Source organism: Cynoglossus semilaevis, chromosome 1 (genome assembly GCF_000523025.1).
Source record: "Cynoglossus semilaevis isolate Cse_v1.0 chromosome 1, Cse_v1.0, whole genome shotgun sequence".
NCBI classification, from domain to species: domain Eukaryota; kingdom Metazoa; phylum Chordata; class Actinopteri; order Pleuronectiformes; family Cynoglossidae; genus Cynoglossus; species Cynoglossus semilaevis.
The window spans coordinates 5,437,333-5,464,631 of NC_024307.1; the positions used below are offsets into that span (position 1 = coordinate 5,437,333).

Here is a 27,299-nt window from a genome sequence, read left to right on the forward strand (position 1 = left end):
AACATCCTGCATGAGGCTGAGTACTGATACTAAGAAAAGAGGCAATATAAAAATACACACCACTACACAATCATTTGACAAACATCATACCTGTGGGCTCACACTGAACGGTACACAGTACACAGGATTTAAATACCTCCATTAATTTTTAAATCTCTCTTTCGTGTGTATTTGTAAGAACTACATATTAAGAGGAGGGATGTCCGATAATATCGGCCAATATTAGCATCTTATGTAATATCTGTCAGAATCGTTATCATTTTTTTCCTCAGATAATGAAAACTCGATAATGCAATGCCTAGGTTTCGCCAAATGATGTGTGCACTAAAAACAGTTTTGGGGATAAACGACTGTATATTAAAGTGAAAGCCACTAGATGGCAGCACTGCAGCTCATTTAATTAATCTTATACTCATACAGTGCTTTTTTACAGATAAATAAATAAATATTACCAGGCCTATATAGGTATTGGTTGATATCGGAATTGGACATTAAGTGTTCAGACAATATCGGCAAAATGTTAATATCGGACATCCCTAATTAAGAGGTAATAATATTTCTTCCAATATATAGTTTAAATATATCCTGCATCTAGAATTTTCTTATATAGGCATCAACACAAATATATACTGTATATATATATATATATATATATATATATATATATATATATATATATATATATATATATATATATGTCTGGATCACATCCTTTACATCACATTTGATATTTAAAAATCAATACACATTACCAACATTTCAGAATATAAAAATAAACTTTTTAAAATGTAAACTCAGAATAAAGCAATTGTAACCACATATCAGCAGCTGGGATTTAAAGTCGTGTGCTGTTATTATCTAATACGTGGCGCAGGGCTGCTAAGTTACTTGGCAAATATGACGTAAAGAACAGCTGAGAGAACAGCAAGAAGAAGAAACACGCACACAATATATTATTGAATATATGATTGTATCATCACACAGTGTCAGTGTTATTTGTTCCCTCCAAGTAAGTCAATATTATGAAGTAGTGAGATCCAAAGTATGGCCCGGGGGCTTAATGTGGCCCGTAAACTGGCCTTCAGTGAAGTTTTGCCAATTTTAAATTTTTTTTGAGAACATCAACTTTTAAGGACTTTTTAATAAATATTACATTTAATATATATTTATTTTAATATATGTAATATATTTCCTTTAATAATTTAATATACATAGAGGGGCAGAAATTAATTATTAATTTAGAGGATTTTTGTTTTCTAAATAAAATGTACTTATTTCTGAGAAAATTTAGTTTTAAGATTTTTTATATATATATTTTAACACCTCACTGCTCGTCTCGAGGTGGAAACAACACTTGGGCCGTAACCACAACAACAGAGCGACTACTGAAATGGACATTCACGGTACACGAAAAATATTACTGTACGCCGATAACAACTGCATACTGAGAGGTGCAGGACAGAACAGTCAGACTCGCTCCTCACTGCTGTCGCTTCTGTGCTCTAGAGGACGCGTAACAGTCTAAAAGTCAGAGGTTAACAGTCGGCTAAAGTCTACTGAAAAAAACTCACAACCTCTGCAGGAGAGGGAGAGAGAGAGAGAGAGAGTACTCACAACCTCTGCAGGAGAGGGAGTGCGGGAGAGAGAGAGAGAGAGAGAGAGCATCATACACCATCAGAAATAGGTGTACATCTATGTCTTAACAGTCGTTATGGACAGAAGAAAAGCTATTGTTTTATAACAGTTCTTGTCATGTTAAAATATTACGAACTAGTTCAATGTAGGTTAACACAGAGGTGTAACAAAGTGCAATAATAAACAACATTTAAAAAACACAGTAATGATTGTAATCACTGTGTTTTTCTCTTCATTGTTTTTGTCCTAAATTCAAACATTTACATTTAAATATCACTGTGTTCCAGGTTGATAAACAGCTGCCGGCTGGACACAGCAATCGTCACAGTTGAAGTAGTGTCTGATGCTTAAATACAGTGTAACATCTACTGTTTGGAACTCTTTTAGATACGGCACAAAGTTCACTACAGTCACTGGTGTTCACGTTTGAGTAAATATATCAAAGCCACTGAAAACACGAAGACTACGCTGTTGTCCTGTTTCTCAGTGTCTGGAGCTCAGACGCACTGACCCTTCGCACCGTCACCTGTGTCTGCTGAACATCCACAGCAAAGAAAATCAACTCTGCTCCAGGTGCGCTCTCTGTACATTCTGTAACAAACATGACCCCCGCTCTCAGAGTAAATGCACGGCGGCCAAGTTACACAACCTCATTCCTTGGCAACCAAGCCGAGCGATTTCAGAGCAATTGCTCAGCGGCCCCCGCTGAGCGCCTCAGTCGGCCTTGTCCTCGCCATTCTGGCTCCACCCTCGGCTCATGGCGGCCACCACGATGCTGTACATGTTGAGCCAGGCCTGACGCAGCGGCCCAGTATAGGCCTGTCCCAGGCTGCACTGTAGCATGTAGAGGAGGGACTCACCCACCACCTGCAGAAATGAAAAAAGAAAAGTCAAGCCTGGTCACAGATCATCCACCTGCGAAACTGAGTTTTGAAAGTTTTAAGAGGAGACGCAGGATCCTACTGCGAATGACTGCGTGTTGACTCCGACCGCCTGGTGCTTCTTGCCAAGGTTGAACAGAAAGTCCTCCAAAGAGTGAAGGTCGTCCAGGTGGCTGACCGCCGCGTCGATCACCAGCATTACCTGGTGGAGTAAATATAAGAAAAACAATACAGGACAAAACAAAAAAGTGTGAGGTGTGTGTGATTGTAGCGGTCACTGTGGTGAAGCCGCCTCACCTTGGTGACTGTGTGATTGTAGCGGTCATTGTGGTGAAGCCGCCTCACCTTGGTGACATGTTCCAGAAACTCAGGGCTGGACAGGCAGTCCTGAGTGGAGCCACAGTTTGGACTGTAGTGGAAAAGACTGACGAGCGCGGGGTCCAGTTCAAACAATCTGCCACACACAAACACCACAGTATTGAACAGTTGTACGCACACACCGTGTACTGCACCAATCATTTACTACAAGTACTTGTCAAGTTTTTATGCGCAAATATTTTTATACAGATTACAGACTCAGATATAACAAAGTCAAATCTACTGCGTCCTCGTCATATATTTTGCTGAACTACAAATGCAGTCATTTAGATAATTTTCACTTAGCCTCCTGACTGCCAGGAAAAAAATGTTGTCCGATAATTTTTTTTAATACCCAAATCTTTGCGAGGTCATTTTCTCAGTTTGGTTGATGACCGCTTAGGTTTTTTGTTTGTTTGTTTGTTTGACTTGGTTTTGTTTGTTTGTTTGTTTTCTTTAATCTTTCATCTGTTCTTTCATACTGAATGCCCATCATTCCACAGTATTAACCTCCCGGCTCCATGTGGAGGCCAGTGTTCTTTGGGTTCTTGCCTCTCCTTTCCTTTTCCAGGCTATTTTCTCCCACTTGCTTTCAACATACTTTTGTCTGGCTTAAAGCAGTTTTTAAGTTTTGGAAAGTTCTGGAAAATTTTACAAGTGACAGTTGAAACATTAACTGAGTTTTTTATGTAGTGATTCTATCTTTTAGATCAGGGCAAACTCCCGGTGCGGGGGCCTTTTTAGGTCTGTGACTAGATGTTAAAAATCATTATTTTCTTAATTTTTATTTTTTATTAAAATATAATACAAAAATATAATATAATATTTGTATTTTTTATTAAACAAGAACTACATTTTGTTGTACTTTTGTGTTAAAAATTGATCACCGACATGAGCCTCAGTTCATCTGAGCACATCAGCTCATTAATGCTGAATAATATTATTGGCACAGATGCTCAGTTATGATTAAAAATCATAATCTTTTCTGCATTTACATATTGGCAAATGGACTCAACAGTAATAATATAAAAAAAAATCAAAAAAACATTCTGTGTCAGACTTTGACTCCTGCTATTTAAATGTAAATGTAAAATGTAGATTGATGAGGTCTGTCGCCAGGCAACAAGTCAAGCCGTCGGTGGCTGAATGGTAAAAGTGTGCGACCAAGGATTTAGTATGATTCCATCTGCACACCTGTTACAGGAAGATTCTGTCTCTGACACTTTTCTGTCTCTGACTCCGACAGATGCTCGATGTGTGGGACGTTACCTGGAGAACATGACGAGACCGTGAGGAACTTTGTTCTTGCCCAGGCTCTCCCAGCTGCCTCGTATCAGCTCCTTCTCCTTCCCTGACAGCTCCTCCATCCTCCCTCGGGCTGACGGTACGACACGGGTCTTTGTGGATCAGAAACGCGCAGCTCCTCTACAGGACAAGACGCCTCAGGGGGAGGACAGCCATAACACTTGAGTCAATCTGGAAGACAAAGTGGAGCGGCAAGTGATGTGCAACACGGAGGTGATTTTCTAACGATGTTTCAGACATGAATGGGGGAGGGACGGGTGACATGGGGACGGGTGACATGGGCTGCAGGAGATGTGGTTCCCGCAGTTTGAGACTTACCTTCTGCAGGTCAGTCTTCAATCTGAACTTCCTCTGGTGCGGCCAGGACGAGGGGTCTGTTAGTGAGTGAGTGAGTGAGTGAGATTGTGTGCAGCCTTGCCTGACACTTTGGTGCACTTGCTCTCTTTCCTCAGCCCTCAGTGCAGTCAGGGAGACAAGTTCTGCTCTAATCTGTCACACTGGCTGCTCTCTCTCCCCCCTCTCTGTTTTCCTCTCTCCCACTCTCTCTCTCTCTTGCTCTCTCTCTCTCTCTCTCTCTCACCCTCTTTATCTGTCCCCGTCTCTCTATCTCTCTCCAGTACAGGGGATTTTGTCCGTTCCACTGAAGGAGAAAAGTGGAATGTCTCTCTCTTCTGCTCCAGAGATGCTGCAGCTCCTCCTGCAGGTGAATCAGGGACCACAACACACCAGAGGCGAGTGCACTCAAAGCTGCAGAAACTGCACTGGAAGCACATTCTTGGCACTCGCACTTTCACTTTATAATCAAGTGAACTCTGAGCAACAAGTCATTAAATTGAACAACACAATAACCACAACGTGAGCATTTCACACAGCGTAATTGTACGTGTTTTAAGGGGGGGCGGGGGGAGTTGGTTTAAGGCCTTTATCATCTATTTCAGGGTGTGTCGTTGGCAGCCGACAAACTGTGCATTTACAAAATTAAACGTGTGGGAATTTTAACATTGCACGGTGGCTGGAATAATAAGAGACCCGAACACGCCACCTTGGTGAAATTATATTGTTCATACTGTAAGGAAAGCCACACCTCCGACAGCATGATCATAACATTTGGTGGCCCAGAGCACAGCCTCTCATTAATCCAAATAAGAAGTGTTTGTTCCTGGTCCTCAGCCACCGCGCTCATATAAGGTGCTGTAGTTTGTTTAAACGGATGTTACAGGCGCCGGCTGCTTCACACATTTTCGGGATGCAAGTTCCCGCTTGGATGTTACGACAGGTTGGATCTGTTTTCAGCCAAGTGCCGGAGGAGTAGGGGGCGTGCGGCTTTCTCCCGGGGGACTAAAACACAGAGTGGGGAGAGATACAGCGTTCCCATGACAACCTGACAGGATGAAGCCCTTGAAGCTTTGTCACGCCGTGTTTTGAGATCTACTGGGAAATCCTCTATAATAACATTTTTAGCATCTATTGCAATTACCATCATCGCAATTATGCAAAGCTCAGCCACAAGTCGTCCTTGTGCCAGTTGGAGGCTAAAATAAACCCAGGGAGTGAAGTCAGCGAGGGCATCCAACAAATAACCTGTGCCAAACCAATTATGCGGATCACCGAAAAGAGGTGAAAGACAGGTTACGGGCAGGGTGGAGTCGGTGGAGACGAGTGTCAGGGGTGACGGAACAAGAGCTGCAAGCAGGGAAGAAAGTCTCCAAGTGTGATCGGAAAAGTAAAGAGGTCACAAGATGCTGCGCTGTGTATTTCGGGACGGTAAGAAAACATGTGAAAGGGTAGAGGAAGGAGGAATTGTAAAGTATGAGGAAGTCAGAAACGGCAAAGAAGTACTTGAGGGTGGTGCAGAACATGAACAAAGACAGGACAGTGGTACGGTGTTCATGTGGGCGTGATCATTTGTGAAAGATAGGATAGAAATCAGATAATTATAATTATAATTCAGGACAATAAAATAGTGGTGAGTTGTGCAGTCGAAGTGGCAGATGGGTTTACGGTATGATTACCGTATAAGGGATGACAGTCTCTCAAGTTTCTGCCATGGTCAATTTATTTCTTTGTAAACCACTGAACTGTGTTTCATTTTAGTCCCTTTTTAAATTTTCAATAATATTTTGAAAGCAAAGAAAAATCAAATTCTAAACAAATCTTTACTGGAAACCTGATAAAAATATTACTGTAAAAACAAGTTTTTCTTTACTCAAAATTGCCGTTCGATTTTGGTCGTTCCAACTTGAAGGAAAAGGCGGTGTAACAGTAGACGATGACAGCAGGAGATCTGCTGTGACAACCACAGAGATGTTCGTACGTACATATTTTCAGGTCTTGGTTAAACTGCAGAAGCAACATTTTCTCTGTCATTATCACAAAATTGTATGTATTGCCATGTCGCATATTATCTCTATGATACATTTCGGAACACCACTCTTTCTCAGAAGGTCACTTCAGGCAAAACCGCAGTGATTTGAAATTGAATTTTAACCTAATGTAAATAAAGGCATCAGTTTAAAGGCAGCCCTCAACGTATGACCCACTAGCCTACAAAAGGCAACCATATGCCATGTAACCGTCTACATGAAATCCTTTTGATGGTGATTATAGACATATCCAGACTTTACAATGTGGTTTGTAAGTTAAAATGATCTCTCCGACTTTGGGTAGTCAGCTGTCAAAGCGCAAGTAAAGAGCAAATGTGCAAGAACAAGAGTATCTGATGTGGGTCTGTGGGCTTGGAGCAAACCACTGGGCCACTCTGTGTGAACGCAGTCACACAGCCAGGGCTGTTTGTTTAAGCGGCTGTGCGGCTGCACAAAAATCTTTAACCCAGCTATCTGAAACGAGCCAATGTCAGAGGGTTGGCGATGTGGCCAAGAATAATGTACAAATTTATTGGAATTTTTTTTTTTTTTTACTGAACCAAGTCAAGTGCTTTGAAGAGAGAAGTCAGATCCAGTTTATCTCACACTATAAATACATTTCATTCCATCTCATGTGGCAATTCCAGATCTGATCTTTGGTGAAAGACCAAAAACCCTGGCAGTAGGTGGTGTCCTCATTGTGTCTGTGTTTGTGGTACAACTGTTGTTTTTTTCCTTACCTTTCGAGGACCTTTCCATAATTTGATACTTGATTTAAAGAGTTATTTTGGATGTCAAGATGGATGTGATGTAAAAATGGATGATTAGGAAATTAGAGTGAAATTGACACTGAAATAATAATGTTTGGTGACACTAAAGGAGGCTAGATATACCATAGACCAGGCGTGGGAAACTTTTGGACCGGCGGTCTACGATTGGCCGGGTTAGGAGCAGATAGATGGAGCGTTCGTGTAAAAGTCATGCATAAATGCTAAGATGCTGAAATGCTTTTATCACTTTCTGTGACATCTATTGGTGAAACGTGGTTATTGCAGGGAAAAGGCAGATGTATAATGATAATATAAATAATGGAAAAGTTTGGTGGGCCGGATTAAAAAGCTAAACAGGCCACATCCGGCCCCCGGGCCTAAGTTTGCCCATGCCTGCCGTACAGCCATTAAATAGCATTGATTATCTCTATGTCATCCCACCTGCTGATTATATTTTAGTCAGCAAGTGAATATTCAAGTTTAGGGAAAAAAATGGAAAGTACAGTATGAAAATATGAGTTTGACGTGGGCCAAATTGCGATGGCCGGAGGACTGGGTCAGAGCAGGTCTTACGGGTTGTTCCATGTCTGCAGTGGTCAGTGTCTATCAAAAGAGTTCTAAAGAAGGAAAACCAGTGAACCAGAGTCATAAATGACCAAGGCTCACTAATGCATGTGGGCGGCCAAGGCCGGCCCATTGGTCCAATCTAACACACCAGCTTAGGTATGGTAGTTAAACACAGTTTGTGTTCGGGGGGGTATAGTTTTAGACTTTAGTCTTTGTAAATTGCTTCGGGGCATCGTGCAAAGTGGTTTCCCGGGCAACAGCTGATCATTACAGTATGTCCCAATATTATTTATATATTTATTGCATTTGTTTTTTTCCATTTCGTGCTTAAATCAGTGGTCTGCAAAAAAAATTTTAAAAGGCGGCCATATTTGATGAGGTGAACATGCGTGATGGCCAACTGTTCACGTTTTGCCTCACATTCTGCGATCTATTGAAATGAAATACAAATGAACTATTTTATGGAAATTCAATTTACATTTAGAGATAAAAAAATTAGCGAATATAATTCAGAAAGACGTAATTTGTTTGTATTTACTGAATACTCTAGCCCAGTGTTTCCCAAACTTTTTTTTCTGGGGACCCATTTATATTTTAAGAGTCACAAACTTTTGCGACCCTGGGTAATAAAGATAAGTTTAAGTTTAAGTTTAACATGATGCGAGAGGACCCAAAAAAAAAAACTCTTGCGACCCACCTAAGGGTCCCGACTCAGTCTTTGGGAAACAATGCTCTAGTTGGCTAGCCACAAGTGATGCATTTTATGACAGAAGCTGTGAGTACAAATTTAACCATGGCTCAGAATTGGGCCCTGGGTCGGATGTTGGACATGACTGGCTTAGAGCATCAGGCCTGAAGTCAGAGGACTGGAGTTGAGCAAGCACCAAAACTCATTCGCCACCTGGAGGGACAACCAAGTGATGCCTACTGCTGTGGTGTCATCACTTGGGTATTTCACTGGTTACATGCAAAGAGTGGTTTCTTTTTCTGAATTCAATATGTTTAAAAAAATACCCGCCGACTATAATTCCTTCTTCAGACCAGCAGTTCAAATGGCGACAAAAATCCTGGTCCTTATGAAACACAATCTCACTTCTGAGGCTCTGGTGAAAGTGTAATAAAGATGTGAATAGTTGTTAGGGTTAGAGTACGAAGGTTCTGTTTGGGCTTTTCATGCAAAATGAATAGTAGTCAGTGTAGAATCCTGACAGGAATAGCTGCACGAAACCTGAATGTGTGTGTGTTCTGAACCCAAACTATGAAAAATACTACTTAATAATGCTGTGCCATAAACTTTTTATTTTCCTCCGGCCGTAATCAGCATCTGTGGATGTCAGAGTTCAACTGTTTTGTCATTTCGTAATTTCTACTTACACATCACAAACGATCACATGTTTAGTGCTCATAGTTAACTGTGACATGAATCATTTTCGAAGACAGTGTTGTTTTCTGGCGGAGTGGCCGCAAAAAAAGAAAAAAGAAAGAAAATCCGTGCCGCACGAACCTCTTTGATCATGGCATTTCTTCCCCTCTGGACTTCACGCTCTCCTCGTCCACATCTTCAATTTTCTCTCCGTCGTCTACATTTTCTTCCCTAAATCAGACATGTGTGGTTAGAAAATTGCTATATTATAATTACCTCGAACTTTAACTTGGCTACAGCTTATGCCCAAAGATGGCAGGGCAAGCTCAGGAAAATTATGTAATATAATATGAACAAACCACATGAAGTCCTTGGCCCTACAGCTGCTGTGCTATTCATATTTTACCGGACACAGTGGGATTACATAGTGCATGAACAAGACCTGCTAAAGAAAAATCTACGCATACCTGCTCTGAATGTAATTATCATTGCTGAGGTCATTGTCGTCACTGTCGCCCTCAAGACCGGACGACATGGGCGACTCTTCGACCGCTGCTCCCTTTTCTTCAACAAACCGCTCCGTAACGCCAGCTTTCTTCAGTGTGTTCCTGTAGGTTTGCTCGGCCAGAGCCCTAGCATTTTTCTGCCAATTAAAAACCGGCGATTATTTGCGCGCCTCCGTTCACAGTACGACAGAGACAGATTAGCGCCGCGTACCTGTTTCAGCTGCTCAAACAGAAAAGGCCGTTCGCTGACTCGCGTCTTCATCTCCTGCAGCTCTTTGCTGTACTCCCTCATCCGTTGTTGGTCAGCCATCCTTCATGTCACAGCAGTTTGGAGTTTACTGTTGTGTTTTTATTGTGTTGTAAAGGCTGTAATGTTGCAGAAAATATATGCTCTCAGTTTACCAGTACTCACATATGTTTCCTGAGTTTTTCTTTAAACCCTTTTTTCAGGCCGTGGTTGGAGTCCAACGACTTGGCGTGGAGGCCGACGTTTCTCCTCATGGCCTGGGACCTCAGCTGGTACTTCTTAAACCAGTCTTCACTCTCCTGCTCCTTACTGTGCCGCAACTCCTGTGATTTTCTGTCAAGGTAAAGATCATTGAGTGTGTAAGTAACTCTAATGTGCCACAAGTGTAAGAGTCCAGTATTCCAGTTCACCTGATGGCCATGCTGCGCCTCCTCGCAGCATCGGTGATGTAGGTGGGCAGTGTGTCTGTGGACAGTGACGTCAAGGCCCCCAGTGATCTACTTCTGTTGAGGTGACTTATCTTTGGTTCCTGTCAATATAGGACAAACAATTGTTAAAATCTCTCTCTTAATTTAGCTTCATTGACATATGGCATAAATCAAGGGTCTCCAACTTTACATGTCAGAATTTCTCTGCATAGACACCTTGGGGACTGGACTGCCCACGAGCCACCAGTTGACAATCACTTTAATTCACTTTAAACCTTAAGGACAATTAAGACCACACATATAGTGAAAAAATAGTGCTGAAATTTATAGAAAACCCCATTTATCACCATGAGAACGTGGTGAATCCACATAACTACATGTTGCTACTGCCAAAGCCGCCACTTGGAGTGATGTCATCTTTCTGTTTGTTGCTGGTGCTATCATTCACCTCTTACTCTCTGTGTCTCCTCAGGAGCGGGACGAGAAACCAAACTATACATCAGAGAAAACGTCAGGTTTCTAAAGGGATGGTTCCTGATTTGGTAACGTGACGGAGAGTGTTTAAAAATTATATTTAAAATTAAATAAACAAGCCACATGGTTGGAGTTTGACATTGAAAAAAAAATGAAAATGAAAAATCAGAAACAATTGGAATTAGAAAAACCGGTACTGCAACTTTTATTGTTCTTTTTATATTATATAATTCTGGATTCTTTTTAAATATTATATATTATTTTATGTTATTTTTATATCTTATAATATTGAACAGGTTTTGTTAAGCTAAAGCAATTGAAAATTAAATTTAAACAAGAGCCAGTGCAGTTCATACTACAGTACTACAGTAGTATGCAGTATTACTACAAAGATGGATTTTAAAATGAGGAAAATTATAATTGTATTTATAAATTAATGCCCCCCTTTCGTTAACAGCTTAGCACAAACGTTTTTATTTATCAAAACTGTTATTCAAAGCCTACCGTGAGAATCTTCTACATTTAACTCAAGACATAAGGGATTTAAACCTTTGAGGTGCAGAAAGACTGAAATACAACGATTGTAAGTATGAGAATCATTCTTCTGTCAGCGTGGCTTACTGTACACATTTGAAATAGATTTACAGCTCCACATCTGAGGGCAGTGGTCTGAAGGGCCTCAGAAATAACACACATTGAAGAAAAGAAACCCTACAATAAATCTCTATCATCAAACCAAATGGGAAACAGTCAGATGTGACCTGGTCAAATTCCTTTGTCACGTTTTTTGAAATAAACATTCTTGACTATTTGGGGGACCACAGGAATACAGGATGGACCATTCTACACTCAGCAGAACTGGGGAGTAAACAGCTGTGTTGGCTCCTTTTTTAACATTTCAGATGACTGTTGAAACGTCTAGTGGTTTCCTGCCCTTAAGAAGGCGGAGACCAACACGAAAAAGTGGTGGGTGGGTGTGTCTTTAACCATCCATCAAACAGGGTACTGTAGGTGTAAAAAAACTAAAGCAGGACTATAATGTAAAGCCATCTGGATCTGGTTCTTTGGAGACCCACATGTCTCATTACATAGTCATTGTAAAAAAAAATTTTTTCCAGGGCAGAAATCATCATTACTGAAAAATTTTGAAACAAAGAGAAAATCAGACCGTTTTCAACACATGGGAATTTAACTACAGCTCCTGAAATATCATTACAAGTGCAATGCAACATGACACAGTTGATCTACGTTTTACCTGTGACGTTTCCGGGCTGATTATTTTTTGCCGTTGAGGCAGAGCTGATGTTCTGAGGTAGAAGGGCTGACATTTTGTCCCTTCTTTGCTCTGACTGTTCCTCAGCACCTCAGTCTGCAGGGCCTTGTGTAACCTGTCGAAATCAGGGACCTGCTGATTGATTCTTGGGTGGAAACTTGGCTGCTCGTCCAGGAATCCAAGCTTCTCTTTCTTGGTGCGGTCGGCAGCACGATGTTTTGGGCTGGAGCACACAACAGGCATCCCCTTTTGAACAGACTTCTGATCCTGTACTGGCCTGCAGACCTCTTGCTGGGCTGGACAAAGTTGTGGTCAAAAGAGCAGGTGAGCTAAGGTCACTTATTTTGCAATCAAAAATATTTATGTAGTGCAGTTTTTTCCTAGTTTCCTAGTGTAAATTTTCTTGCAATGTTCTTACTAAGTTTTAAACATGAGCCTATTTAGTTGAACACAATGCTGTTAACCCCCAGGAATTGAAGAAAGACACAAAGATTATTTTTAAAAACAACTTTAGTTCTCATAGCTATCTGCTACCACCTAGTGGAAGAATATTTAGTGTTCTGCCCATCACTGCAGCATAGACAGGTGAAATTGAAACACTTTCGACATTACACCTGACAATCCCTATCAGCCTCTGGGCAATAGGTTGAGATTCACTGATGTAATGGATCAGTGACAACATTTCTCATGTTTAACTTATTACTTGTTTTAAATAATAAAACTGTTTTTGTGTATAAAAAATGACAACAAACCTTCCTGGTCACGGTCTTGTGAGTCTTTTTCCATTTTGATGAATGTTGATTTATTTTGCACACTTTTCTTGACAGAAGCTGCCTTGTCTGTCTCTTCCTGAGTGAGTCGGTTCATTTTGGCTACCAGCTTCTCCATTTTCCCGTTTTCCCTCACTTGGAAACTAAAAGGTTTTTGCAAAGAAAGCAGAAAAGTCTTCCTCTGCTCTTGACACTCCTTCCTCTCTTTGTCTTTCAACTCCTTCATCTCTTGAAAGAGAGGCCGGGTAACATGGCTGGGAACAGGAAGAGCAGTAAACTTCCTCTGACATTCAGCCACAGCATTCTCCTCTTGGTGTGTTTGCGTTGTTTTTAACAACGAAACACGTTCACACTGCTGCGTCTCCGTGGCCGACTGCTTGGACGTCCCCACTGTGCTACGTTTCAACTTTTTTGAAGTTAAACAGGCTGAAGAAGGTGAATTGAGTTTCTCTCTCGGTCTGTGGTGATCTGAGAACGACCTCCTCTTTACTACAGTTCTGAAAAACAAAATGTTTTAGAAAGTGCAGTTGACGTTATCATTGATTTTAAAAAAGAAAAAAAAAACCCATACGTTCTTACTTATGGTTCAGCTGCTTTTTAAAACTAGGCTCCTGTTGTGCATGTGTTGACAGAATAATCTTCTTCTCCAACTCCACCAACTTCTCCTTCTGCCTCTTCCCTGTCTCCTGCAGCTGTTGGCTGAGCGTCCGGCTCAGGTTCTTCAGGTGCCGCTGCTGCATTATTAACTCTGTGCGGAATTCATCTTCCAGAAAGACCTTTATCTGTGACATGTTTGCCTGTCAAAGACAAAGAAACCCAGAGAGGAAAGCAATTTATACAAGTAATTATTTTTAACTGTGTCAAATTAGTGACATTAGACACCTGTAAAATTAGCTAGCTTCTGTATGATTCGTAGTTGTGCTTAAAAGCAGTTGACGTCTATGCAGTTCCAACACTGTGTTTATCTCAATTCTTTTTTCTGGAATAGTTTCTAAAATATTAGTTGGCCACATTGATGGCCCTTTCATCCTTTAATCTTCATTCCTTGCAGTAACAGGATTCTTTTACATTTATTCTGCCAGTAACAACAAAGTAGTGAAAACATTCATGAGGATTAGAGATCCTCAAACAACCTGAACATACTACTTGTACTTGATACTTATTATTTAACAAACTGTACTACAGTAAAGCCATGGGTTGCAAGAGTTTATATTCTTTGTGGTTACATTTGGTATTTGCAATCTACTCACCATATTTCTAACTATCGGTGTGTTTTTGGAAAGAATCTGGCAATATGATACATATCACGATATAGGGACAATGATACAATATATTGCGATACGATCAGCACAACAATATATAACGAGTTTGTTGTAGGAAAACTGTCAGCATAGTAAACACACAATGCTGTGACATACTTAACATCAGGTTACTAAAACTGGAACAGAGGGATCTACATTTGTGATCACTCAAGAAGAAATAAAACAAAAATAAAATGAACCAATGCCATGAATATCTGCATGTTGATTGTTAATTGTTAAAAAAATCTGCACGGTAGAATATTGACAAAATATTGCAATAATACTTATAACACTGAGTTTCCTGGAATTAATGAAGTTGCAGTTTTAATCTGTGACATTGAATAAGAATTAAATATTAACATCAATTAACACAAGGCCCTGTACGATTGTATGCTAAGCCCCTTAGTTAATCAGAGTACAAGTACCACAGTACTGCACTAACAGCTGAAGTCATTTACATTGATTTAACCACAAGTACCACAGTACCAGCTGAAGTCATTTACATTGATTTAACACTTCTCTCTGCTTCTACATTTCACTTGCATTCAAGTGAGGGAGTGGCAAAATTGTGTGTAGTGGTTGTGGTGTGTTTTTATTTAGATGTTGTAATGCAAATAAAAGTTTTCCCACTCTGTTCTCATGGGTCATATGGGTTTCTTTGGGCCACACGAACAGGACAAATAATGTGGCCATGTGTGGTCAACACCTGCCCTATGCAGTCTTAAAAACTAAAAAACTAAACTAAACTTATTGGCATTTTCATGTGACCCATGTGAAATCTACAGACAAACCAATATCGGTGGAACTTTTAAGCTCCATTTTGTAACTGCTAGGGTCCCATAAATGAGTACTGGCTGGATTGTGGTTAGAAAAACAAACTTTATGACGGACGATTTCTTTGTCTGTGGTGTTTTATGGCAGTGCTGATCTGTAATGTTGCATCACTACATAACACTTAAAGAAAAGGCCACTACTGTATGGCCAAAAGAGTTGGAAATTCAATACGCTTTTTAATCAAAACTAGTTATCGTGCACATATCAAAACCACCGCTGATTCTACGCAGAAACTACTGACTCAGGGCAATCATGTGGTTTCGATACATATCACATACTGTACACAGATTAAAGCTGAGTGGTTGAGAAAATGAAAAATATACAGGCCTAAAAATTGTACGATACATATGACTTTTAATTTAGGTGGAATCTTTCATGCAATTGTTTACACAATTATAAGTCTTGTTTGTTCTGAATGGAATAGTACGCCTTGGGAACGTTATGTCAGTTAGAATAATATATATGAAGAAATACATATATAAAATACATGGTTGATTTCCAAATATGTTTTTCAATGTATTTTGTATTTTCTGGAAGATACCTGCACCAAAAGATACTGTCTTTCTGCTTTTATAATTCAAAACAATCACATGGTATAAATTTTAGTAAACAACACATAAAAAGAATTGGTAATGTTTGGATAAATAAGTAAAGATTTTATACTTTTAGTTGAGCATACAGATTATTTCTGCCAAAAAAATCTGAAATATAAATAACTATAATTTGTAATTTTGCCTCTTTATTCTTTACATCACAGACTTCCATCCCTGAAGGTGGTGGCGTTGTACCTACGAGATGTTTACTGATCGATAAAACAAAGAACAAGAAACTGCTCATGACTACCGTAACCATGGCAGCATTCGCTGATGTATATGTCTGTAAGCATTACTTACGTTTGTGTAAAAAAAAGAGAAAATAAGACCGGTTGCTATGGAAACCTACGGCCGCTGATGTCGGTGACAAACAGACTACAAATAACTTACGTCACTAGTTGCGTTTGAAGGTGGACGTTTCTCCATCTAAAATTTAAAACATATGTCCTGTGTTGTCGAGTTTGAGAAAAAAAGACTAAATTAAGAAATTGTCCGAGAAAAGAACTTTAAAGGGCTCCGCGAGACCCGGAATGGCCTCTCTTCGATTCGGCGTCATTAGCGCTATCTGTGGACAAAAGCGGAAGTGCCTACGCGGAAGCCGTCGTCTGTGATTGGTTTCGAACCCGGAAGTACTTTTCTCCTCAGCGCTGGCTTTTAACAACACAACATGACCGGGGTGAGCTGTTGCTCTTGATAGGACACGGGCTGGGAAAAGAGTTTTCTGGAGGTTTTCTTATGACAGGTTTTAGGTTCCCACGTCTTTACTGCCTTCGTGTGTTTAATTACACGGCTGGTTTCTCGTGAGGAGCGGCTAAATAGCGGACAATGCACAAACTCACCAAGGCGGCTCTGGCCTTGAACGGACTGAGCCGGAGCTTGGTCACAGAAAAGCGTGTATCAGCTGTAAAAGTCATCAGGCGGGGGTTGGTGTGTACTGAACACGGAGACGAAGCAGGCAAAACTGAAGTTTATGATGTTATTATATCCGGGGGAGGAATGGTTGGATCTGCAATGGCATGTTCCCTAGGTAAGTTTTGGCTCCTATAATGTGACCTCATGTCACCGTTAATCTCCCTGCACTTAAAAATAACTCGGGTCCCGCTTATTTAGATATCACATTTGCAGCACATAGTGCAGCTGCACTGTATTATGATGTCGAAAACACCACATGTTATAACTGCAGTGGTTTGTCGTGGTATATTTTCCCACAGGTCAAACATAATTGTTACAGTGTGTGCAACATTTATGTGCAATATTGCATGTAGGGTATCACTAGAGCTACAACTTTCTTCCTCCACCAGTTGCCACAACCACCTACGTGGCCTCTTCCATTACACCCATGAGATTTTTTCTTATGTCTTCCTCTATTTTCTTGTCAAACCATCATAGACCCACCTCTCTAACTTCATCGCTAAACCCTAGCGGTTCTTTTGATTTGTTCTTTTTCATTCTGTCCATTCTGAATCAATTTATTATTCCTTTAACCTGTCTTAGATGCATCATAAAAATGTTATTACCAGAGGTGTGGACTCGAGTCGCATGACTTGGCCTCGAGTCAGACTCGAGTCATCAATTTGATTACTTTAGACTCGACTTGACAAAATGTAAAGAGACTTGCAACTCGACTTGGACTTTAACATCAATGACTCGTGACTTCACTTGGACTTGAGCCCTTTGACTCGACAAGTCTTGATAATTTCTCCAAAACCCAAAGTGATCTGTGTAAATATATTATTATTTTATTTAAAAGGACTCGAAAGGACTTGAAACAGAAACGGCAGGACTTGGGACTTGACTTGACACTTTTCAGTCTTGACTTGGACTTGACTCGGACTTTGCCTGTCTTGGCTTGAGACTTGACTCGGACTTGAGTGCAAAGACTTGAGACTTACTTGTGACTTGCAAAGCAACGACGTGGTCCCACCTTTGGTTATTACCCATCATGCATTCTGTCTTCTGTGCCACCTGTAACATCGGTGTTGTTATTTGGATTGCTTCAGTTGGTCTGGCCAAGGTTAAGCCATATATGCCCCGCCCCCTTCAGCAGGTGCCCCACCCTCAGACAAAACATCGTTGTCATTTTAAAAAATTTAAAAAGTCAGTTTTCCAAGAAGCATGCTTTGTTTGCTGCCAGTTGTCAGACACGTCAACACAAGTCCTTGGCCAAAAATTTGATCCATCCTGTTAAGGGAACAAATATTTTTACCATTGTTAAGGCTTTGAGAGACAATGTCACAGTGAATATGGAAGCTGTAATTAAACCAAAAGCAGCCATGAAAATATTAGAGGGCACAGCTGTTTTGTGCACCGCAGTGCATTGTGATGATGACAGTAAATTGTGGTAAATATGGTATTAAATTCCATTCTACTTTGGTCCTGTCTGTAACGATGACTCGTACAAGAACATGTACATCTACTTCTCTTTACCTTAGCATTCATTTCCAAAACCAAAATATTTATATTTCTAAGCTCACCAACACTGACAAATCTTTGTGGTAACTTTGTGAGACCTTTGCTTGGTGAGACGTATTTTTATGTTATGTGTATTTATCTACTGAAAGGTATGGATCCAAACCTGGAGGGCAAGAAGATTCTGCTGCTTGAAGCAGGCAACAAGAAAGTGATGGACACGGTTCCGGCCTCCTACAGTACTAGAGTCAGCTCCATCAGTCCCGGTTCTGCCACCCTGCTTAGCGGTACAGTGTCCACTGAACACAGCCAAACACAAACAATCATCACTAAAGGATTTAGATCAGTACAAAACAATTCTGCATTGTTTATTGTTTAGAATCTTTGTAGTTTTGCCAACGTTTTATAGACTCTTTTTTTTAAGAAAGGACATTTATATACATTTTTAAAAATTAAGCTGTTTCAGTATTTTATTCAGCTTCCATAGATCATGAGAGCAGACCATTTTGTCCACTTTACCTAATGCTGTGTAATAAGGTTTCTGGGGAAAGCTCCAATTTTTTAAAAGAGCAGCATGACTCGCACGGCAGTGTGGGAACTGTAATTTGTTCCAATTTGTTCCTAAATGAAAAGCATTATGTTGAATGATGTTGACAAAATGCTTAAAACAACTAACAGTTTAATTTGTCCTAGTTTTAATTAACTTCTTACTAGGTGTTAATCATGGGCCCGTTTAGTTGAACATAATGCTGAGAAACCTGCAGGGATTGAAGAAAGACATACATAGATTATTTTTAAAAACACTGAGTCTCTCTCTGTAGTTCTTATATTTTCCCCACAGTGAGGTTTTGCAGACAGCTGACAGAAGCCTTTTTCAGTGTGGTGAAATCTTCTGCTTACTGTTTTCTCTCTTAAATAAAATTAAAGCACTGCTACTGTACAGCATGTTGCTCTCTTTGACGTATTCAACCTCTCCAGTCCCACCACTTTAAATATAGCTCTTCATCTTGGCAAGAGTGTGGGCCAGGAGATCAGACACAGTTCATTCAGTTACTGAGGCTGAGGAGGATCCTCTCTGACCTGAAGTTTGATGTCTTTTTTCTCTTACACTTGTTGTTCAACAACTAAAAAATGCACTATAATAATGTCATTGTATGTAAAATGTTGGAATATATTTTAGGTGATAAGTCAACAAGAAATGTACAGATGTATTAATAATAGGACACATTGATTTAATTTCTTGTTAATTAAATACATATTCCGTCAAATATACAAAAGCTCTTTCCAGAACAGTCTGTACTTTTTCTAATATTGCTCAAATCTGTAGCTTGGTCATTTCACTTGAACCTTTATTAAACAGCATTTCTTTTTAAATTTTCATTGTCCTGTTTCCCTAAATATAAACACATTATTAAAAAGATTACTGTAAATAGCCCACAATTTTGATTGGTGAAGACAATATTTTGCTGATTCCTGGAGGTCTCAGCCCTCAGCTGAAGACACCTCTTGGATGATAACTTAAAAGTCTTCAGAGAATTGGTCCAGTTATCTGAAATGTAATGAGTTTTTTAGTGAAAAGCAGAACCAGAAAAACATTTTTTTTAATCGTTTCATTGAAAACAACAATGAAAACATTGAAGGGCTTTTAAAAGAAAGGTTGCAGTGATTTACATCATATTCATTGAGGGATTTTTTTTTTTTAATATTCATCCACTTGTGGAACAAGTGTTTGTGATAATGTTACTAATTTGTAACGTTTGTTCACACACAGGGATTGGAGCGTGGGAGCACATATTACAAATGAGAGTCAAACCATATCAGAGAATGCAGGTATGAAAATACTTGGTGCACTACGCCCTTCGTGTCTGTACAGTACTGTATACTACAGTAACCACCACTGCAAAGTCAAAGGTTAAAAAAAAGAATTTCCAGGAAAAGAACTTTAAAAAAACTCCTCGTTTCTGCAACACTGAACAACTTCTCAGATGCTTGTGTTACACAACTGGAGTTTTCCTGGATGTGTCCTTCATACTTTCTAATTTACTGGCATTCTGTATGTATTTCTGTCGCCCATCAGTCAATGCACCATACAATTTGCGGAGAGAAAAATCTATTACTCCGAGCTTGTAGCCACTCATTTATCTTAATTATCAAGTGCACACAATACAGTATCATATTCTATACCGTGTGCAATTGTTAACATTTAAGTGGCAAACAGTGGCTTCGCGTAACATGCACTTTGTTCATCCCCTTGGGCAAATTTACTGTAGTCTTCTGTGTGACTCCTCAGCCTCGGTGGCTCACTGGGTGCCAAAGAACACAAGGGGAGTTTAAAAATAAAGAAAAAAGGGAGAAGGGCCATCTCTTGGCTTGTTCGGAGCACGTTCAGAAGCCTCCATGACCTAGAGAGTTTTATTTATTAAAGCCATCCTTTCAATGGAGGATAAATCACTTTTCACCTCCTCAAATTGGTACTCCTTCCTCACCATCTTCTAATTAAGAAGATTCATGTGAACAAGGGGAAGAAGATGAAAGACGAGGAGAGTGGTTGTTTGCTGCAGAGTTAACCGGCTTTATGGCTGTGGGTGCAGGCTCGGTCCCGCTTGTAAGATGTGGTTAGTGTGTACCAAACACTGGACCGCAGGGTTTCTCTCTGGGCCTAAGATGTCATCATGCTGTGCCTTACAGTGATTATGGTAGTGTACCTCTCCCATTATACCTTTCCCTCTGCTACCACTATTTTGGCTTGTTTGCCCATGAATCTCAGTCGTATACATCACAGCCATAGCACAAAAGTATGTGCTGCAGCTCGGCTCGAAATAACAATCTTTCCATGCAGTGTTATAGCCTGGAAACCAACAAACAACATAGGATGCTTATATCTGAGTGTCTACGTAAATGTTTAGAATATATACATAGACATAGACAGTTAGAAATATATGTTTATATATATGCATATATATGTATGTACTGTATATTATATATGTAAATATATATACATATATATGTACATATATTGTATGTGGGTATATTTATTTATATATGTGTATATACTGTATATATATTTATCAACATTCTTAGATGTGTTTTTAAACAAATGTTTTATTTGCCACTAACCAAAATAATAGAATTAATAATATACAAAAATATCAGCTGAAATTTGAAAAAATATAACTCAGAATTTAGCTTCATGGTGAAAGTAGATTTTAGTCAATACTTACTTTTTTATATATATACTGTACATTATATTATCATTTAGTTATTTAAAGGTCAGTTAAACAGAAAGGTGTGAAGTAAACTATCACATTTGTTTGTCCTCATCTGCTTTAAAGACAAGGCGTTTCCAGAGTCAATGACCAATCGTGTTAAATAATCGTGAGTTGGTTTTTTTTTTAACCCCAAAAATTTTAGCCCACACTAGACAAATTTGAGATTTGCTCAAGTTGCAAAGACGTGTGTTAAAATCTCACACACAGAGAGTAGTAACTCATTCAACCCCAAAGCTGCATCATTTCACCAGGCATTAAACAAAACCAAAACGATTTTTGGGCTGGTCTCAGTGGATCTTTCTTCCCAACCACTTATCACAAGTTGCAAAGCCACTGCCATTAGTGGTTTTTCTGTAGGCCATACCCCCCTACTTTTTGGCAAGCTGGAAAAAAGCAGTGTGCAGCAGCGTATTACTGCAGAATCATGGGTTCTGTCATGAAAGTTACAACTTGGAAAGCTTTAAGCTTGTACAAGCACTTTTCACCCCCCATGTTTAACCTAGATTTGGAATTACAGTCTGCTATAAACTATATCTCACTCTGCTCTGCTGCTCTGGGCTGTGGACGCTCTGATGTTCATCACAAACATGTTATTTGTTATTTAGGCCTCCAAGATAATGTTTGCACACATCCGCACACATCCGAATCACAAACTGTTATTTGCTCCTCCACCTTAAAGAGTGTTGATGACCCACTAGGCCTCAGGTCGGACCCAACCTCTGCCAACTTTGATGTGTTCTGCTTATTGAAGCAGCGTTTCTCTGCCCAGTTATATAAATGGAAAGGTGGTTGTATTTAAGAATAGACTCGTAGACCACATTCATAATGGCTCTCTCATTTAGGTTTGGGACGCCTGCTCTGACGCCCTGATCACATTCGATAAGGAGAATCTGCAGGACGAGATGGCGTACATCGTAGAGAACGATGTGGTGGTGGCTGCGCTCACGAAACAGCTGGACACTCTGCCTGGTGAGAACTCAGGATTTAGGATGTGTTCACTTTTGTAGTTTGTTTAACTTGCCTTTCTTTAGAGATGAATTTTCCTAAAATGCAATAAAAACTAGTTAAAGGATTAAGATAAATATAAAGGTAAATGTTCTGATACATTTCTGATTAACAGTGACTGATGCTTTGTGGAGAACAGCTTTACCAAAAGTCAGACCTCAAAGGCTGCAACAAATAGTATATTGGTTTTACTTAAACAAATCATTCTCCATAAGCCAATCAGGATCCACCGTTTCACAAATGTCTGGATACAGTCTCTTAGTTTGCACCACGGTTTGTGTGGTTGTATTTTCTCACATTTAAGTAAACTTTACTAACCAGGTAAACGAACCAGGGTTCATATCAATTGCAACACATTTGACGTGTAAAAACAAACTCTAAAATACACAGTTGTTTGTTTTAATAGTATCTGAATCCGATGCCAGCACGTTTTAATTCCATCACGTTCTTGAATAAGTGTTTGTTTTGTCCTCCGTCCCAGAGAGGATGAACCAAAAACATATTTTACTCTTTGACTCGTCTGTGTTCTCCCTATGGTTTGTATAAAAAGTCACTGTAGAGTTCCAGCTTCCTGTGAGGACACATGAAAAAGTCCAGAGCCCTGTTTGAAGTTGCCATGTGTCCCCATGCCCTGCCACCTCACAGGACACTGACGGGCCAACGGTGTCTAATTGCACGGCTGACACGGGACTATTTCTCTGTCACTTTTTTCAAATAAATCTAGTGCAATCCGGTCTTTGCGACAGTCAACGTGACATATTTACAAACAGTTTTCAACAATTTGCACCAAGTTATGGATGTGTGGTTGCTGCACGTTTTTCCCGCATGTGCCTCCCATTTGTCCCCTCGCTCTCTCCTCTCATTTTAGAAGGCGTGCTGCAACGCTCAAGATGCAGAACATGAAACATGGGCTGCCAGCTGTTTTTAATGTTACCCTCCTCTCCAATCAATGAAAAGCCATATTTGACATCCGTTTTCGGGCTGCAGTAGCTGCTCTGTGGACAGATCCTCCTTGCAATTGGCACGAGCCCTCGTATTTCAGGAGTCTTTCATCTGCTGAGATGACAGCTGCTGATATTTTTGGATGATGTAGAGTTTTAAATGCAAACTGGCAGCCACTGCGACGTGTGGCAGAGTGGTGCTTGTAGATAAACACTATTAGTCAGGGAAATGTGGCAGGAACACACCATTAGGAAGACTGTCAGATGTGAACCTTGACAACTCGAATTGGCCAGAGAGGAAAACCAGTGGTGTTTTTATGAGGTGGTTTTTAGAGATCTTTCACTGCTCCAGCTGCAGACTCTTATTAAGTTGCAAAGCACTGGTTTGGCATAATACTGTACATGTACATGGATGATATTAAGGGCAAAATCTATTTCTTTTTTTAGTCAATCAGCTGTTATTTTAATGTTCAATTTTTTGTTATTATTTTTGTTTCCATGTGTCACAGATAATGTACAAGTTAAGTACAGATCCAAGGTGGAGACGTATACGTGGCCCATGCCCCACCAAGCAGCTGACTGCGTCCCGTGGGTCCAGGTCATGTTAGCCAATGGAGAAGTTCTTCAGACAAAACTACTGGTAAGTTTGTTTTTTTTGGTTTTTTAGAACAGTTGCAATTCACATGGTCTGAAAATGCACTGAAACTCACAGAGCCTGAGATAAATTTTATGGGCAGGAAAAAAAGTCATCTTTAAAGTCGTACGCTACAACCAACATAAAGTTTTTGACATTTTTTATTTTGTTTTGGACCAGTTGATTCTTGTTTTATCGTATTCAACTTCAACAAAATGTGGTGAGCATTTTGGATACACAGTCCTCACCAAAGTGTACACCACCCAGAAAAATAGTAGTCTGTGTAACATAATACCAGGAAAAATGACTGTAAATAAACCTTTTTATAAAATGGTATTGCAGAGCCTTAGCACCACCTACTTTGGAGACGTTAAAGTTTAAGATGCACAAATGTTATCAGTTTCATTGATTTATTTTCTGGAGTCGTTCCCCCACTCATGAGCCAAAAGTCGACCACACGAAAAAAAAGTTCTTTCTTGGCTCATCAAATGTGTTAATAAGTTTGAGGATAGATATATTTTACAAAATATTCAGATTTTTTTTTCATAAATTACGACGTGTCTCGGCGTGTCCAACAAGTTTCATTATTATCTGTCAGGCTGTTCTTTTCTTTGGTCAAATAAACTTGAATCAAAACCTGTTAAACATTTTTGAAGCTTGAAAAGGTTCCACTCTCTCTGAACCTCATTCTTTTTCTTCTCTTAAAACTGAAAAAAAAAACAGTTGAAAGGAACAGAATGAGGCAGAGATGCAGGTTGTGATCCCATAACATCTGCCATCAACAGAAAAAGTCATGTTTATAACAAACTGTGTTTCTGATATTTTTCTCTTTTTTTTCCATCTGTTTCTTCCAGATTGGAGCTGACGGCCCAAACTCGACGGTGAGGCGACAGCTGGGAATACCAACAGTCAATTGGAATTATGATCAGTCTGCTGTTGTTGCTGTTCTGCACTTATCCGAAGTGAGCATTTTACCAAGAACGAATGCATTTCACCGAAACACTTTTCACAATTGTTGTGGTTTGTTCGGCTGTCAAATCTGTCAACCGGCAGAGAACAATACGCCCACCTAACAGCAGCCCCTAAATCATCTTGTTTTTATGTGTGAGTGAAATATGGACCTACAACACAATACCGAGAGATTTCACAGTAATATTTGATTTATGTGTCGCACAGCCCACGGAGAACAATGTGGCGTGGCAGCGGTTCCTCCCAACAGGACCCATCGCAATGTTACCGGTAATATGTTTACATTTGAACGAGCCGCAGTGCGAGATGTGTTGTCACGTGAACGTTTGATTAAAGTTGCCTTCTCTGTGGGCCGCAGCTGTCGGACACTCAGAGCTCTCTGGTGTGGTCAACCAGCCATCAAACGGCAGAGGAGCTGCTGGAGCTGGACGAGGAGAGCTTTGTGGACGCCGTAAACTCAGCTTTTGTAAGTCTTGGTTTTTCCTTTAAAAAAAAAAAAAGGGGTGGTTTAGTGGTTAAGGAAGCGGACTTGGGTCCGGAAGGTTTCAGGTTCGAGTCCACCAGCTGCCAAGTTACCACTGAGGTGCTCTGAGCAGGGCACCGTCCCCACACACTGCTGCCCACTGCTCACTTTGGTGATGGGTTAAAAACAGAGGTCACATTTGGTTGTGTGGTGTGGTGTGTCACAATGACAATTAGTTCACTTTCCACTTTCCTTAACCTTTAAAGGAAGTCACCCATTTATGACTTTGTTCTTGCAGTATTCCTGCTTACGTGTGCAGTTCACTGCGTCCTGCTGGGTCACGTGTTACTGCAGGCTGTTTTTCAGTGACTCACAAAAACAGTTTTGTCATTGTTTTGCCCCAGACTTTATACAATACTAATACCTCACTGCGGAAATGACATACCTATACTTTTTTTGTGTTTGGAGAAACTCCGTTTTCCCAAGCTGGCTATTTTTACAGGGCCTGCTGATGGACGGGGTCACCACGGTTGAGTCACGTTTGGTTTCAGGCCTGGTTTGCTAATTAAACCTGTGGTCACCCAGTGTCGACCGTTACTGCATGGAATGTTTTTCAAACAGAGCTAATTCAACAGCATAGCCTGGCCGGCATCTTCTTTTAATTAGCCCTGCTGCTGAGGCCCGGCCAAACCAGTTAGTTAGGGAGGGGAAGAAAAGCACTTTCGCTGGCCTGGAGTTCAGCTTTACTCCTATGTCAGCTAATTTCTTTGTCCACTCAAAGGGATAATGTCTGTTTTCTCCCTCTCTTTCTTTTCTGACCATGTTTCATTCTCTGGGAAAATGTCTCTTCTTGTCCGTCTGTGCTTTCACCACCAGTGGAGTAATGAAAACCAGTCGGAGCTGATTGAAACGGCAGGCTCTCTGTTCCGTGGCGCCCTGTCAGCCATCATGCCGTCTGCTGGATCGCCCCGACAGCTGCCTCCAAGTGTGGCAGGAATCGGCCCAAAAACCCGGGTCATGTTCCCTCTGGGCATGGGTCACGCCTCGGAATACGTACGGCAACGGGTGGCTCTGATTGGGTGAGACAGTTGTGCAGATAGTAATGGACGTCATGTGAAAATTTATGAATTTTAAAAGGTTCGCCAAGTTAAGCCCTGTCGTCCTAACTGCAGTATTGGAGAAAATTATTTCTAGGGGTGTCTTTGAGTGTGTTTGAATGAGTTATTGTGAAAAAAAAAACAGTTTTAAACTAGTGTTTGTGCCGTCACTCACACACACGGCCGTCTCCCTACTTCCAGTAACTGTTTTATTTTAAGCAGATTTCTCCTTTAGATTTCTTCCACTGTCTTGAAGCTACGTGCATTCATTTGAAGTTGAGGCTTTGGTGTCACTGACAGAACAGATGACTCTCTCCGTGTTTTTCCTGGTTCTCTCATCCTTAGTGATTATTCCAATTAGAATTAATCAAAGTCCCATATTCCAAACATCATTTAGAAAGTGAAAGACCAATTTACTCAGTGGCTCTGTTTACATATTATCAACAGCTCAACATTGTTTCAAACCTGCCTTAACTACAAATGCAAAGTAGCAGAGATGTGATATACAGTGTGTCCCAGGGCCACAGCAGTCCCACACCTCAGACCGACCCACTTTGGTCCACGACAGTTGTTCTGAACGCCCACAGGCATGAATGAACAGACAGGGACCCAGTATTTAGTAGTTTGATATAAACACTGTCCTCACGGTTCTAATTTGCAGACAGTTTCTTGGAAAATCAATGTTATTTTTTTTACCTGTGCTTTCCTGAGATATTGTCCAATGACAGAGAGACCATTTTACCTGCCTTATTTTCTCAACTATTTTTTTCCCAACTGTGTACGATGCTATTTACTGTGAACATGATTTACATGAATAACTGCTAAGTTGTTTGCACTGTATTTAA

At 40.3% G+C, this 27,299-nt stretch overlaps 3 protein-coding genes and 1 long non-coding RNA gene across 4 annotated transcripts in view; 2 read left to right on the forward strand and 2 right to left on the reverse strand.

The window, feature by feature from the left end:
- Positions 1-1,613: 1,613 nt before the first annotated feature.
- ngb (neuroglobin) lies at positions 1,614-9,472 on the reverse strand. Its single transcript, XM_008335461.3, has 5 exons — positions 9,383-9,472; positions 4,143-4,349; positions 2,862-2,970; positions 2,599-2,718; positions 1,614-2,502 (listed from the first exon to the last, which is right to left on the reverse strand). Exons 2-5 carry the CDS (start codon positions 4,238-4,240, stop codon positions 2,350-2,352), a joined length of 480 nt encoding a protein of 159 aa, XP_008333683.1. The 5' UTR covers positions 4,241-4,349; positions 9,383-9,472; the 3' UTR covers positions 1,614-2,349.
- On the reverse strand, positions 8,548-16,231 carry fam161b (FAM161 centrosomal protein B). The gene is made up of 9 exons (XM_025057656.1): positions 16,058-16,231; positions 13,519-13,736; positions 12,922-13,436; positions 12,152-12,465; positions 10,405-10,523; positions 10,160-10,327; positions 9,959-10,058; positions 9,709-9,884; positions 8,548-9,472 (listed from the first exon to the last, which is right to left on the reverse strand). The coding sequence occupies exons 1-9, from the start codon at positions 16,091-16,093 to the stop codon at positions 9,391-9,393; spliced, it is 1,728 nt and encodes a 575-aa protein (XP_024913424.1). The 5' UTR covers positions 16,094-16,231; the 3' UTR covers positions 8,548-9,390.
- LOC107989487 (uncharacterized) lies at positions 10,199-12,392 on the forward strand. The gene is made up of 3 exons (XR_001761042.2): positions 10,199-10,335; positions 10,895-10,964; positions 12,257-12,392. It is a non-coding gene; the product is annotated as an uncharacterized LOC107989487 (long non-coding RNA).
- Positions 16,232-16,322: 91 nt separating the features above from the next.
- The window catches only part of coq6 (coenzyme Q6 monooxygenase), a 12,557-nt gene continuing 1,580 nt past the window's right edge, over positions 16,323-27,299 (forward strand). The window contains exons 1-9 of the mRNA XM_008335556.2: positions 16,323-16,694; positions 18,229-18,363; positions 19,848-19,906; positions 22,188-22,314; positions 23,801-23,931; positions 24,780-24,887; positions 25,102-25,164; positions 25,253-25,360; positions 26,234-26,436. Of these exons, the coding sequence (XP_008333778.1) occupies positions 16,493-16,694; positions 18,229-18,363; positions 19,848-19,906; positions 22,188-22,314; positions 23,801-23,931; positions 24,780-24,887; positions 25,102-25,164; positions 25,253-25,360; positions 26,234-26,436 (1,136 nt within the window). The 5' untranslated portion in view covers positions 16,323-16,492. The remainder of the gene's footprint in view (positions 16,695-18,228; positions 18,364-19,847; positions 19,907-22,187; positions 22,315-23,800; positions 23,932-24,779; positions 24,888-25,101; positions 25,165-25,252; positions 25,361-26,233; positions 26,437-27,299) is intronic.

Excerpts from the sequence above, each read along its gene's own strand:
- ngb (XM_008335461.3), bottom strand. The coding sequence starts at position 4,240 with ATGGAGGAGCTGTCAGGGAAGGAGAAGGAGCTGATACGAGGCAGCTGG. Across the intron at positions 2,971-4,142 it reads GGTCTCGTCATGTTCTCCAG|ATTGTTTGAACTGGACCCCG; the intron begins GTAACGTCCCAC and ends TGTGTGTGGCAG. Across the intron at positions 2,719-2,861 it reads TTCTGGAACATGTCACCAAG|GTAATGCTGGTGATCGACGC; the intron begins GTGAGGCGGCTT and ends TTACTCCACCAG.
- fam161b (XM_025057656.1), bottom strand. The coding sequence starts at position 16,093 with ATGGAGAAACGTCCACCTTCAAACGCAACTAGTGAC. Across the intron at positions 12,466-12,921 it reads ACAAGACCGTGACCAGGAAG|CCCAGCAAGAGGTCTGCAGG; the intron begins GTTTGTTGTCAT and ends AACTTTGTCCAG. Across the intron at positions 9,885-9,958 it reads TGTTTGAGCAGCTGAAACAG|AAAAATGCTAGGGCTCTGGC; the intron begins GTACGCGGCGCT and ends TTTAATTGGCAG.